Raw genomic sequence first — 13,889 nt, forward strand, 5'->3', positions numbered from 1 at the left:
GTGTAAAAACTTTCAGTTATAAGAATAAAGATTCATTAAATTATCATTAAAGATAAGAATATATGAATAAGTTCTGAAGACATCATGTAGAGCATGGTGACTTTGGTTAATAATAATGTATACTTGAAATTTGCTAAGAAAGTAGATCTTAAATGTTCTCACCACACACACACAAATGTAACTATGTGAGATGATAGATTTGTTAATTAGCTTGATTGTGGTAATCATTTAGAAATGTATACCTTTATCAAAACATCATCTTGTAACACCTTAAATTTTTTTATTTCTCAGTCGTGCCTCAGTAAAGCTGGAAAAAAATTAATGATTTTACTTCATTAAAATAAAAAACTTTACTCCTCAAAAGAAATTGTTAAGAAAATGAAAAGACAAGACAAAGACTGGTAAAAAATAATTGCAGTAGGTATATCCAAACAAGGCTATTTGTTCAGAATATGTAAAGAACTCTCACGAGTCAATAATAAGGCCATAACCCAGTAAAAACAAGGGTGAAATTTTGAACAGACTCTTCACCATGGAAGATACATAGATAGTAATTAAGCCAATTAAAAGATCTTTAACATCTTTTGTTATTAGAGAAATGCAAGTTAAAGTTATGAGATACACTTTAGAATTGAAAATTTAGAATTACAAAGACTGACGATACTTAGTCCTGGGGTGGTTGTGAAGCAGATTGACCTCTCATATTACTGGTGGCCATGGAAAATGTTACAGTCACTTTGGAAAACAATTTGTCAGTTTCTTATAAAGTTAAACATATTTACCATGCGACCTAGCCGTTCTGTTCTAGGTGTTACCCAAGAGTTAACAAAACATACGTCCACACAAATGTTCAGAGCAGCATCATTCGTAATAGCCTAAAACTGGGAACAGCCCAGATTATCTAGCAACTTGTAAATGCATAAACAATTTGTAGTGTATATATATATGTGTGTATATATATATATATATATACACACACACACACATACATATATATATATATATGAAATGGAGTCCTACTCGGTGATAAAAAGGAACAAACTGCTAATATGTGCACCAGGATAGATGAATCGCAAAAACCTATGTTAGGAATTTCTTATGAATTCTAGAAAAGACGCAGCTATAGTAATAGAAAGGGGGTCTCTGTGGCCAGAAGAGTTGGTGGCAGGAAATTGACTGCAGATGTCAGTAGGAAACTTGTGGCGGTGATTGAAATGGTATATATCCTGATTTTGGTGATGGTTACATGACTGTATTCATTTGTCAAAATTCGTTGGTTAATTTTATTCATTGTAAATTTGCCTCACAGTAAAACTGAACAAGAAAAAACAAAAAAATTTTCTAAATGATCACACTTCCTTTAGCTCATAGAAAAATTGGAGAGAATAACAGGTTTCATTCTTTTTCTGGGCCTTCACAAACAGGGGTCTACATGCTTTGCCAGAAATAAGAGAAGGGCCATCAATAAGAAAGTAGATGTCTAGTTTCACTCATTGACTGAAGATAAAAATTATATTCAGAAAAGAAGTAGTAATTTTGCTTACTAAAAAGTAATTGGTATTATATTTAATAAATCAGATGTTTAATTTTTGCCTTCTTATTAACTATTATCATTTTAATTCACTTCAGAAATACAAACCTGGTCGATGTGATGATATTTTGAAATGGAAGCCCCCTAGTCTGAATTCTGTGGATTTTCGCTTAAAGATAACAAGAATGGGGGGAGAAGGGTAAGTATGCACCTTTGTTCCCCCACCATTTTTAAATGAAATATTACTGTGTATAAGGCTTGACTGTTTACCAGGTATTTTGCTCATCCTTTAGCAAAAAAAGGAAAATATTTTACAATGTATTTTACATACATACCTATACACCTGTCTTGTTTTCACAGATTACTCCTTTGACCTATTGCAGCTAACATTTTGTAGCATCTTTTAAACTTTACTAATTTAGTCTTAAAAAATAGTTATTTCTAATATATGAATGAACTCTGTTAAATTGTAAAAGTGAAAATAGATTTTCCTTGAAAGTAATCAGGTCAAGTGAATTATAAATGTAAGATACAATCATTGTTATTGTAATTAAATGTTTTGAAATAAACCTTTTTTCTTTGAAGGAAACTACTTCATGTTTATATTTGCATAGCAAACATTTATCTATACTTTTATTAGGGAAGGTTTTAATTGTTGGATTTTATTAAGATTTTTCATAATGTTCATTGTGTTAATTTTTATTTATTGGTTAATCTTCCTTTTATGACTTCATTGGTTGCAATTTTAGAATAAAAGGTGCTTTAGCATGTATATTTTCATTGTTTTTCCAAAGTCTTGTTTTATTTCACCTTCTTGCATAAATTTTTATGGCATCTTATGTAAGTAAATACATAAAAACAAAATGAGAAATGTTTAATCAAGGAAATCATAAAGAGAAAGTAAATAAGATAACCCTGGCAGGGAGATTAAAAGTTTACCAACACATGCCATGCATTCCCTTTTACTTGCCAAAGGTAAACCACAGATCTGCTTTTTTGTAGCTAATGGAACGAAGGATAAGTAATCAGTTATGTGAATCCATACTCTAGAAGATTAAGTCTTTTAAGAGACTGTGCATTTTTAAATGAAGGATACTGTGCAGTGTGGTGAGTCCTAAGTAAAAGGGGGAGTTTAATAAGTCATATGGGTGTCAGTTTTCAAAAAATAGAGTATTTAATGTTTTACATTTTTACATAAGAGTTTATGACTTAATAAAGTACAGTTTAGTTAGGACAATTATTTGAGGCCCAAAATAGTGTTGTTTTGATATTTCACTCTGTATTGGTCTAATTTAATCCAAGGATAGATAGATAAATTTTTGACCATCTATAGGATTAGATGGAATATATATATATTCCATCAAGTAATAGCAAAGAGTAGATAAGAAAAATAATATTGGCAACTCAGAATATCTTGTCAGGAAGAATAGTCTTGAGTTCACTACAAATCAATACATATATAAAAATATTATTTCTCTTATTTAATCTTTGGATAAGTACGAATATTATGTCAATCGTTTATTAAATATTATCAATACAATGCATTATATTAATATAATACTATTAATAATAATATTAAAACTAAATATTATTCAACTTTTTGGGAAACCACGCCCAAACTACCTATCTAATCTATCAATCTGATCTTTGGATAAGTATTGCTAAGTGGTAAACTCAAGATTATTCTTTCTGACAAACTATCTGGTGTACAGGTATCCTGGGTTGCCAGTTCACTGTGGAACCCACACATTGGTAGTCATGCAAGCTGAGTGTAGGCCTGATATGTTCTTCTGGAAGTGCCTTACAGAAGACCACCTCACTTCTGAAATAGTGGAGGCGGAGGGGTTAATTCTCATGGGGCCGCCTGCATCTTTTTTTCTTAAAAGACAGAAATGAATATGGTTCTTTGGAAATAAGATTTCAAAGATGAAGTAAATGTGTTAAATTGCTTCATTACTAAATCTTCTATTTTGCCTAATGCTATATTTATAATATTTAGTTGAGTGTAGCCCTTGCATGTTTTTATTGATTGTTTCATTGAGTTTTAAAAAATCATATTGTTTTGCTTTTTATAGTTCATAATTCTTGGCAGCACTTAAAAGCTACATGAGGCTAAATATAGAACGTCCATTTTTCTTAGCAAAAATGATAATATGAATTTTTTCCTTGTAATTGTCCATTGCAATTAAATATAACAAAATGTAATTTAGAAGTTTGGCATCCCACTTTTGCTTTTATTCTTCAGTATGTTTTAAAATATATTTTATTCTTTAAAAATTTTACCTGTTTAAATGTCTTCTTACAAAAAAAATACGGAATTATTTTTGATTCTAGTGCATCTTTAAAACACTCCAAAATGTCAGCATTTCAGGTGATTTTCTGATAGGAATATGCAGATTACACTGGTGGAGGTACATTATTTATGTAGCATGAGTGTCAGTTTTCAAACGTAGAGTATTTAACATGAAATATAAGGTGATAACTATTACGTAAAGCATGTATTATCCAGTTAGCCCGAGTAATATGCTTTTTTTCATGTAAAGAATGTTATGTATTACAGCAATCTTCACTAAATAGATGAGTTTATATCTAATGCTTATGTTAGATGCAGTATGTTAGAGAGCATTATAAGAAATATGCCTGTAATAGTTTGACAGGAGAGTGGCCATGTCTCTGAGTCATAAGAAGCATAGCATGTGACAAGTAAAATGGGACTAAGATATTAAAATGCCACAAGACAAGCTAATTTCTTTTCTTGATTGCACTTCTAAATATTTCTACAAAGCTTAGAATGGAGTGGAATGTCTTGAAAGGTATAATATAAATACCAATCTTTGAAAAGGTCTATAATGATTTTTTTTAAATCAAGTCTTAGGCTTTCAAAATAGGGTTTTGAGTCTCACTCAGCTGCTGTAATGAAATGTTTATAGTATAGATTGCTGTTAGGTTGAAATTTAATATAAATAGAAAAATCTGTTAAATGCCCTTTTGATAGCAATTAAAATCTAAACTTTGCTCTTTTCACCCCTTTTAGTATCATTTCTGAAAATTTGAGGTATATTAACTTAACATTGATTTATCATGGCCTAAAAGAACTTTTGTATATCTTAGCAATTTACATTGTGTTGAACTTTATAGATATATGATATAGATCTTCATCTGAGAGCTATACATTGTTTTAAAAATATTTCAGGTTTATATTAACTAATCTGCGACCAAAAATTGTGGTCATTATCAAAAGCTAGGATTACAGAGGCAGTCTGCATTCTGGAAAGTGCAAACTCTTGAGTACAATGTCAGTGACTGATAGTGAGCAATATAAACTTATTATTTGTGCAGCATAGTAGTTTAGAGCACAGATTGTAGAGTCAGACTGCCTGGGTTTAAATCTCCTTATTAACTGTGTGACCTTAGCACATTTCTTTTTTCTGTGCCTCAGATTCCTCATCAATAAAACAGGAATCAGCCTCATAACACTTTTGTGAGGATTAAATGAGCTAATATATGTGAAATATTTTAGAACAGATGGCACATGGTAAGCATTTAAATGTTTGCTATTATTTTTGTTGTTTTAATTAAGATAGATTTAAAAGTCCATATTCCTTTTTTTTTTCCTTTGGCTGAGGAAGATTAGCTCTGAGCTAACATCTGTGCCAGTCTTCCTCCACTTTGTATGTGGATCATCACCACAGCATGGCTGACGAGTGGTGTAGGTCTGCACCCAGGATCTGAACCTGCAAACCTGGGCTGCCAAAGCACAGCACACCAAACTTAACTACTATGCCATGGGGCTGGCCCCAGTATTCTCTTTTTGCTGCTCCTACAATTCTGTTGTTTGCTGAACTGTGTAAGTTGAGGTTTCTATGTGAATCATTTCCTGTTTGATTCCAATCCCCATTAATTTTTCCCTTTTAAATGCATATATCTTCCTCTTATTTGTGTAATTAATCATAATTTGTTAAACACCTGGAAAGCAAGAACATAGCAAAGTCACAAAACTTTTATTTGCAGAATTTTTTCACAACAAATATCTTAAAATAACCTTGGCCAAGGTTGCACAAAACCAAATCCTAGCTCTACTACTTAACTTGCTGTTGTAGTCTTGTTACTTAATCTTTCTGTGCTTCCTCATCTGTAAAATGTCCACCATAGTAGTGCTTATCTCATAAATTTGTTGTGAAGATTTCTTCGTACTCTAATTACAGAGTGAAGGCAGTAAATATGGGTTCTATCCTTATAGACTTTACAATTACAAGCCAGTGGGATAAAATGCAAAAACAATACTGCCTTATGCGGTTTTGCAGGGATTAAATCAAATGATGCATGTAATGAATTCAGCATAGAACTCAGTAACTGTTTACTTTTGTCATTTTGATGGTTATAGTTATTAATTTAACCTCAGCAGAATGTATGGTTACGTCATGAATTAAAAATATACTCTGTACTATCAAGTGGGGAAAAAAAAGTGCTCTGAATGAAGTCACACTTTTTTGTGAAAATATAAAGATTTGTGCTCCTTCTAATAAAAAATATGCATTCTAATACAACAGTGAAATTTAATTTTTCATCTGTCACATTGGCAAATATCAACAATGTCCCTTTGTTTTTTTTGGTGAAGAAGAAGGGCCCTGAGCTAACATCTGTTTCCAATCTTCCCTTTTTTTACCTGAGGAAGATTGTTGCTGAGCTAACTTCTGTGCCAATCTTCCTCTATTTTGTATGTGGGATGCCACCACAGCATGGCTTGATGAGTGGTGTGTAGATCTGTGCCAGGGATCCAAACTCATGAACCCTGGGCGGCCAACGTAGAGTGTGTGAACTTAACTGCTATGCCACCAGGCTGGCCCCTCTGACATCTTTTTAATCTCTGATGCTGGTACTAATGTCTGCACCTGTCTTGGGGATGGGGATGCATTATTGCTTTTGCTTTACATCCCTGGCAGGGAGAGCAAGTTCCAGGGGCTTTCATTTGGGTTTTCCTAGCATAATGACGCTTACTCCATGGGTCAGAGAGCCAAGGTGGTAATTCTCCCTGTTGCCAAGTATTTCTCTTCCAGTTTTACATTCAGGAACTGGAAAATAACCACAGGTTATATCTGTGGACATACTGTTCTACTTATATTTAAACTTGAGCCAGAAACCCATTTTTCACCTGATCACCCCAAGCTCTCTGACAGACCGTGATGACATTTTGGGTCTTTGGCAGTTAGTGTCTGTTTAAAGTGGGTGTTTAAACCTCCTACTGGTTGGAGTACTTCTTTTCTCCAGTGCAGGATCACCCTAGCAAATGCTGCTGCTTCTTTGAAAAACACCTGGAGGAAGATTTACAGCAAGGGTCAGCACATTTCTTCTGTAAAAAGTCTAATAGTAAATATTTTAGTGTTTGCAGGCCATACAGTCTTTGTCTCAACTACTCAACTCTGCCACTGTTGTGCAAAAGTGGACCGACAATATGTAATTCAATGTGTGTGGCTGTGTTCCAGTAAAACTTTATTTACAGAAACAGATGTCAGGCCAGTTATGGCCTGTGGGCTGTAGTTTGCCCAGAGCAAATTTATACTGTGTAGTTGTGTAGTGTTGCAAGGTCCTTCTTCAAGGGGACTTGGCCTCTCCCTTCTATCAAGGGGCTCAGGTCTCAACCAGCTCAGGTCTGTGCATTTGACGTTGAGAAATGCTAGTTTAATAGCAAGCACAATGAAATAGGTAGAATCGACTATATTATTCTATGTTACCTCCTATTGAAAATATATAAAAAAGGCTCTTACTCTGCTGACTAGAGTGGTTTTTTTTTCTTTTGCTCAGATTTATTTTAAAAATAGAGTGATTAATTCTATATCTCATGCTTATTTGAACTACTGTTATTATTTTTAAGAAAGAAATTATAGTGGTAAAATATTCAGAATGTTGAAAAACGTGTTCTTGTATAAGAAAGGATAAGTCAGCAAGAATATAGCTAATAAACGATGTGAGGAAAAAAGTCTTATTTCTTTGCTGAGCAGAGCTGGCCCCCCCACCCCACCTCTGTTTTAGAATGAAATGCTTGGTTCTTTTATTTACATTTCATTAACAAATTACTTTAAATAAGTGAAATTAGAGATAAAGACACTAATATAACCAGTATTATTACGTAGTACACTTAATGACTAAGGTATTTGGCATATGGCTAATCATACTTTTTGCGTATAACAATGGCTATTTTTGTATTTTAGCAAATGGCCCATAATAACTGCTTTGCTTATCTTATTTGAAAATAGTCTCATCACTCAAACATTTTTTAAGACAGATGCTTCCTTGGGTTTCAGTCCTTTGAATGGTTCCTATATCAAGTTCTTGATGCTGTTTTATTTTCAGTGTGGGCTGGGAGAGGAAAGGCGGAGCCCTAGCTGATTTTTCAGTTCCTCTGCCTGGCTATCCATTAGGTGTTAGTAGTTCCTGGTAACCCCTTTGTTTCATCCTGCCTACTTCCTACAGAAAATCCTTCCCAGGCCTTCTACCAAAAGTAAATACCATATCACAGTGCCTGTGAGTAACTAGTAGGAGATAAGGAGCATGTGGTTTTAAAACATCTGCTTATGATGTCACTGGAGTCAGATTTTTCCTTTTACTTGTTAATTTACTCAAGAGAAATTGGTATCACCTTTGTTTCATCATTTGGTTCTTTGGAGTTTAATTTTTATATTTATTCATTTTAAATTATTCTTTACAATGAGAACTTTTTGCATTTGTTCTCATTTAATGTATGTTTTCCTTAAAAGCAATTTCTCTAAGTTAGCTTTTATGTTACAAGAAGCTTGTTCCCTGGTAGATATCTTTGGGAAATACTGAATAGATTAAATACTAGTTAAATTCCTGCTTTGAATCACACTGAAGGTGGTGCGGGGAGAACTAATAAACTGCTTTAGGAACCCAGTGTTCGACTATAGACCCTCCTGAGGTATGGGATGGAAAGAACTGTAAACAAATCTTAAACTCTTGTTTAATAGGTTTGTTTTTTGCAGTATTATGGGTGTAGAAATTCAAAACTATTTTAGAAGTGTTATAAGATTGAACAAATGAATACTGATTTTGGGAGTCAGGGTTCTCATTGAGGAAGAAGGAAGACACAAATATGGAATGGAAGAAGACAGTGAAGTGGAATGTATTAGAATTTTTAAAATAATTGAACACATACAAGCATATGAGCATATATAAATATATGTATATAAGTGTGTGTAACACACACACATTTCCTAGTTCTGTCCACTGACAAGACCTAGAAGCAAAGACAGTCAGTGATGAATATATCTAGCACCAAGATACTGTTTTCTAATACCACTCCCCACTAAAAAGACCCAGGGATCCTCAGACAAATGGCTTATTCTAGGGCTGGGCAAGGAAGTGGCAGGATGACCCTGGAACACCTTCTTATGCCGGAAAGTAAAAAAGTGCTCAAAAAAAAGCTGGGGGAGGCACATTAAAAGGATACAGGAGCCAGCTTAAAGGGACTACACTAGCCCAATCTAGGACACTGTGAGCACCAAAAATAATCAAAGACACTAATGAATTTTACAGGAATGCATGCGTCTGTGCTGATAATAAATGGGGAAGAAAGGGTGGTTTTGCTTTTAGTAGAATGTTGATTGGTACATCTGGAAGGAATCCTGGAGTTGTAAAACATTTGCCACCATCTTAGTAAAGATTGGCTCAAGCAAGAATAATTAATGGATGCTAAGTCTAGGGGAGAAATTTTTGTGAGAGACAGGTTATTTTTATGGTTGTAAAATGTCTTTCTGTGGCTTGCTTACAACTTGCAAGGGGAAAAATAGTAACTATTCAGTTGAGAAATTGGATAGCCCCATGACTGGCTTATCAAAATTAACGTTAGCGGTGAGCAGAAAGGAGACGTTATGTGTTTCAGTTACCTGGTATTCTGACTGTGGATGTGTAACTTTACTCATGAGGAAACGTTAAACAAATCCCAAATGTAGAACATTCTATGTTTTTATAAAGAAGGTCTATATTATTCAAATATGTCAGTGTCATAAAACGTAAACAAAGTTGAGGAATGTATACGTAAAGTGTTGTGTACGAGTTCAAGAGGTCAGATGCTGCCTGGAGCAATAGACACCTTTCCACAAAAGTTTAATATATCTGAGAAACTCGCCTCCTCTGCTTCACTAACCCTTTTCTGTTGAGCATTTGTTCACTTACTCCTTCCTACGTACCAGGCACTGGAGTATATTCAGTGAATATTTTCTAAATTTAATTTCTGAATTACAGTCATCACAACACTGTTATAAAATTAATTTTGGTAATTTCCTATCAAACAGACTTTTACTTATTATGGAACAATTCACAAACACTTCAGCCAAATATTAATCACTTAAGGGCTTTTTATTTTTCTCTCCCCATGAGGAGGGAGCATCTTGACTTTTTTAAATGATGCAGTACAGAGGAAAAGACTATAAGGTGAGTAAGAAGAATCTGAGATAACTGAATTTGAGGTATAGTAAGGAAAAGTAGATTTGAAATCCATTTAAAAAATAGTTTTGAAATCTTTTAAATCACTTAGATAATCATGAGGTTGGAAAATTCGAGAGTTTAGGATTAATTTGTGAAAGGCATAGCTTTGTGATTGGCCCATCCAGAATTTATATATTGTCAAAATCCTGTGGTATAACTTCAAAAAGAAAATATTTTTGTATTTTCAACTGGGCACAATTCGTTGCTTTTTGTTTTCATTCCTACTTTCCTTGAATTTTAATCAGAAAATCTAGCCTGTAAAATCTCTAGTTAAAAAAAAGAATTTTCTTAACCTTGTCTTTAGCATCATGTATTGACTTTTCTAGATAATTCCTTGAACATACTGACAACATTTTGCTATTTGAGGAGTATAACATTTTCTCTGTCTTTATTAAAGTGATGTTTAAGAAATTGTATTAGTGAATTCCTTTACTCCCCTTACTGGGTTCGGCCCCATATAGGAGATGTTTTGAAGCCTGACATTATAATTAGGTTCTCTTTGCATATCTAATACTATGTTGTTTGATATGTGCAGGTTTTACAACTGATATTTCGGCACCTAAAATCATGTCTTCTGTCATTGTATGATATACTTCCTTATTTTTTCATTGCCTTTAACCCCAAGTTCCTCCTAGTCTGATGCTTATATTGCCTTTTCACCTTACTTTTTTCTTGGATTTGCTGGGTATCTTTTTGCCTCTCCATTTATCTTTTTTGTTTCACTGTGGTGGTTCATGTCTGAGCCTCTGGCTTTGGGACATAGGGAATATGTGATCACACATACACAAGGATCAGTCATCATTCCACACTTACAGTGCAACTGTGTGTATTGGATAGCTAGTCCTTTTATAAAATCAGTGGATAATGTAGCAGTGTGGCAAGTTCAGTGTTAGTTGTTGAACCTGGAAGATGGTTGGCTAAAGACAATTTTGTACAATTAAATTAGATAACTTTTCTAGGAGTCATTCTGGAGATACAAGAATTATAGAAAGCTAGTAAGCCTTTCTCGTCTTACCCTTCCGTCTAGTATTTTTCATGACTTTTGCTCTGGACAGTTTCTCCCACGTTGCTAGCACTTAGCTCCGAGTGAGCAAACTAGAGGAAACTCCAAAAGCCGTGTTCCCTGAATTTTCCTGATTTAATAATGTCTTACTGAATCCCGTAGATATTTTTTAAGAATGTAGGATAAAATATGATTTGTATACAGTCAATATATTTCTTCTCTTTAAACATCAAACCTAATCGGTGGACAAATTCTATAACTTTGTTTTAAGTTTCTTCTTGAAAATGTATTTGGTTTTATTTAATTCAATCTGTAGCCTCTTGTCTTTAACATTCAAAGTTAGTGTGCTAAGGTATTTGGTCTCATTCTTTCTAACTTATGTTTGTTACTTATTTTACCTACTTCTTTTTCCTTTTTTAAAAAACTGTTTCTGTTTGATCACATTGGTATTAATTGCATTTTCCTCCTTGTTAACTTGGAAATTATATGATACTTTTCCATTATATTAATGGTTACCTTTCCTTTCCCTGCATTCTTAGACACATATATTTTTCTCTATTATTATTTGAAAATAAGATACCAACTGTTTCCCCCACCAAGATGGTCTTTTCATCCCCCACCCCCAATTACATAAGAAACTTGTAATACTTTCTAAGGCTTTGCCTTTCCTATTTTTCTCCAGATGAAATCTTTGCAATGTTTTTATTCTCATCACCCTTCCCCCTAGGTTTTATTGGAACATTTACTGGAACATTCTCTCCAATCCAATTGCTACAGATATAACTGAAACATCTTAATAGTTTTGCTTCTAGGCTGTTTGTTAGAATTTCTCTTATAACCATGCCTGTTCCTTTTATTTCAAGAGTATGCAGTTTGGATCTTGTACAGGCATATCTCAGAGATATTGTGGGTTCGATTCCAGACCCCTGCAATAAAGCAAATATTGCAATAAAGTGAGTCATGAATTCTTTGGTTTTCCAATGCATATAAAAGTTACGTTTACACTGTACTGTAGTCTATTAAGTGTGCAATAGCATTATGTCTAAAAAACCATGTACATACCTTAATTAAAAATACTTTAATGCTAAAAAATGCTAACCATCATCTGAGCATTCAGAGTCATAATCTTTGTGCTTTTGGAGGGTCTTGTAAAAAGATGCAATATCTACAAGGTGCAGTAAAGGGAAATGCAGTAAAATGAAGTATGCTTGCATTATACATTTCCAGTTAGTCTCTCATTATCTAATTTAAATTTAACAGCATTTATGTATTGCAAGACTCATTGTCTACTACTTTTCCCTTTCCTTCATTTTCCCGTTCTTGTTCAGATTCATTTGGCTTTGGATAGTCATTTCTGAATATTTTTCTCAGATGGGGCTTCATGGGTTATTACTCTGAATTCTTGCATATCTGCAGATATCTCTCCGTCTCCTGACAGGTTAATCATGTCTTACCTGTGTGAAGAGTTCTTGAGGTGCAGTTGTTTTCTCTCTCTTATTGTGTTTTCCAGTGTTAAGGATGAGAAATCTAATGTCAGTGTGATTCTAATTCCTTCCTTTATGGGTTATCTTGTTCCTGTCTGTCTTTATTGGCTCATTGGGGCTCAAGTCTGGTTGTTGGGGTACAGAAAATGGTGGTGGTCCATGCAGGAAGGACAAATATGTGTTCTTTATCCCAGCGCATCAATTATGTGGCGCCCTCCAGTTCCCTGCACTAAGTAGCTGGGGAACAGCTCCCACTCCCTCACTCTGTGCCTTCCCACCACAGCCTCAGATGTTTGTGGCCTTTATCACCTAGTGGGCTGGGAACCTCAGGCATCCCCTGGGGCCGAGGTTCACCTTATCTCTAGAATTCTCACAGGTTTCTGTGGCCAGTGCTCTTCCTACGATTTGCTAGTTTTCTTCATCGTAGGCCTCTTCCCAGCCAATGGAGGAGAAAGCTACAAATCACTTCTGCCAGGAAACCCTCAAATTCCATACCTCACTCTTACTCAGAAGACATTTGGCTTAAAAGGCTGATAATTTGGAGTTGGATATGAGGAGTCAGACATGTTTAAATTATCATCTTGCTAGGATCCTTAATGTTTTATTTTTAATTTTCATATAGTCTCTTTCTTGGGTTTCTTTTTTTTTTTTACTTATTTGTTTTTGGTTTTTATTTTCTTTCTTGTTTTATAAGTTATGATCACAAAAATGTTCCTGAACAACCTCCCAACCCCCCACAGGCTCCCGCCCCAGCCCCTGGAAGTCAGTTCAGACTCCTATAACAAAATACCATAGACTGGGTTGACTTAGACGACAGACATTTCTTTCTCACAGTCCGGAGGCTGGAAGTCCTAGATCAGGGTGCCAGCATAGTTGGGTTCTGGTAAACGGTTCTCTTCTGGGTTGCAGACTTCAAGCTGTATCCTTGTGTGGCAGAAAAAGAGAGAGCTGGATCTCTGGCCTCTTCTTACAAGGGCACTAAATCTATTCATGAGGGCTCCACCTCATGGCCTAATTACCTCCCAAAGGTTCCATCTCAAAATATCATCACATTGGAGATTAGATTTCAACATAAGCATTTTGAGAGAACACAAATATACAGTTCATAACAGAGGAATAGAGATTTTCTCTATGGTCTAATACCGGTAGTATGTTTTATTTTAGCTTCTGTTCATAATCGCCCTTCAGTTTGTCAAAGGCCTTTTAAACCCGTATTCTCCTGAATGTCTGACTCTAGAGTGAAACTGTCTCTTGAGGCTCCCATGGGTGAGACGAGAAGCCCTGCGTGCTGTTCCGCCCCGCCGCTGCTTCTCTTGCCCTGTCAGTTTAATCCGTGACTTTAGACCGCGCCGCTGCTTCTCTTGCCCTG

At 34.8% G+C, this 13,889-nt stretch overlaps 1 protein-coding gene across 1 annotated transcript in view; it reads left to right on the plus strand.

Annotated features, from left to right (window-relative positions):
- Positions 1-13,889, plus strand: part of RNGTT (RNA guanylyltransferase and 5'-phosphatase) — a 273,705-nt gene that overhangs the window by 169,351 nt on the left and 90,465 nt on the right. Inside the window, exon 13 of the mRNA XM_046676924.1 lies at positions 1,630-1,730. Within this exon, the coding sequence (XP_046532880.1) occupies positions 1,630-1,730 (101 nt within the window). The remainder of the gene's footprint in view (positions 1-1,629; positions 1,731-13,889) is intronic.

This window comes from Equus quagga, chromosome 11 (genome assembly GCF_021613505.1).
Source record: "Equus quagga isolate Etosha38 chromosome 11, UCLA_HA_Equagga_1.0, whole genome shotgun sequence".
Lineage (NCBI taxonomy): Eukaryota > Metazoa > Chordata > Mammalia > Perissodactyla > Equidae > Equus > Equus quagga.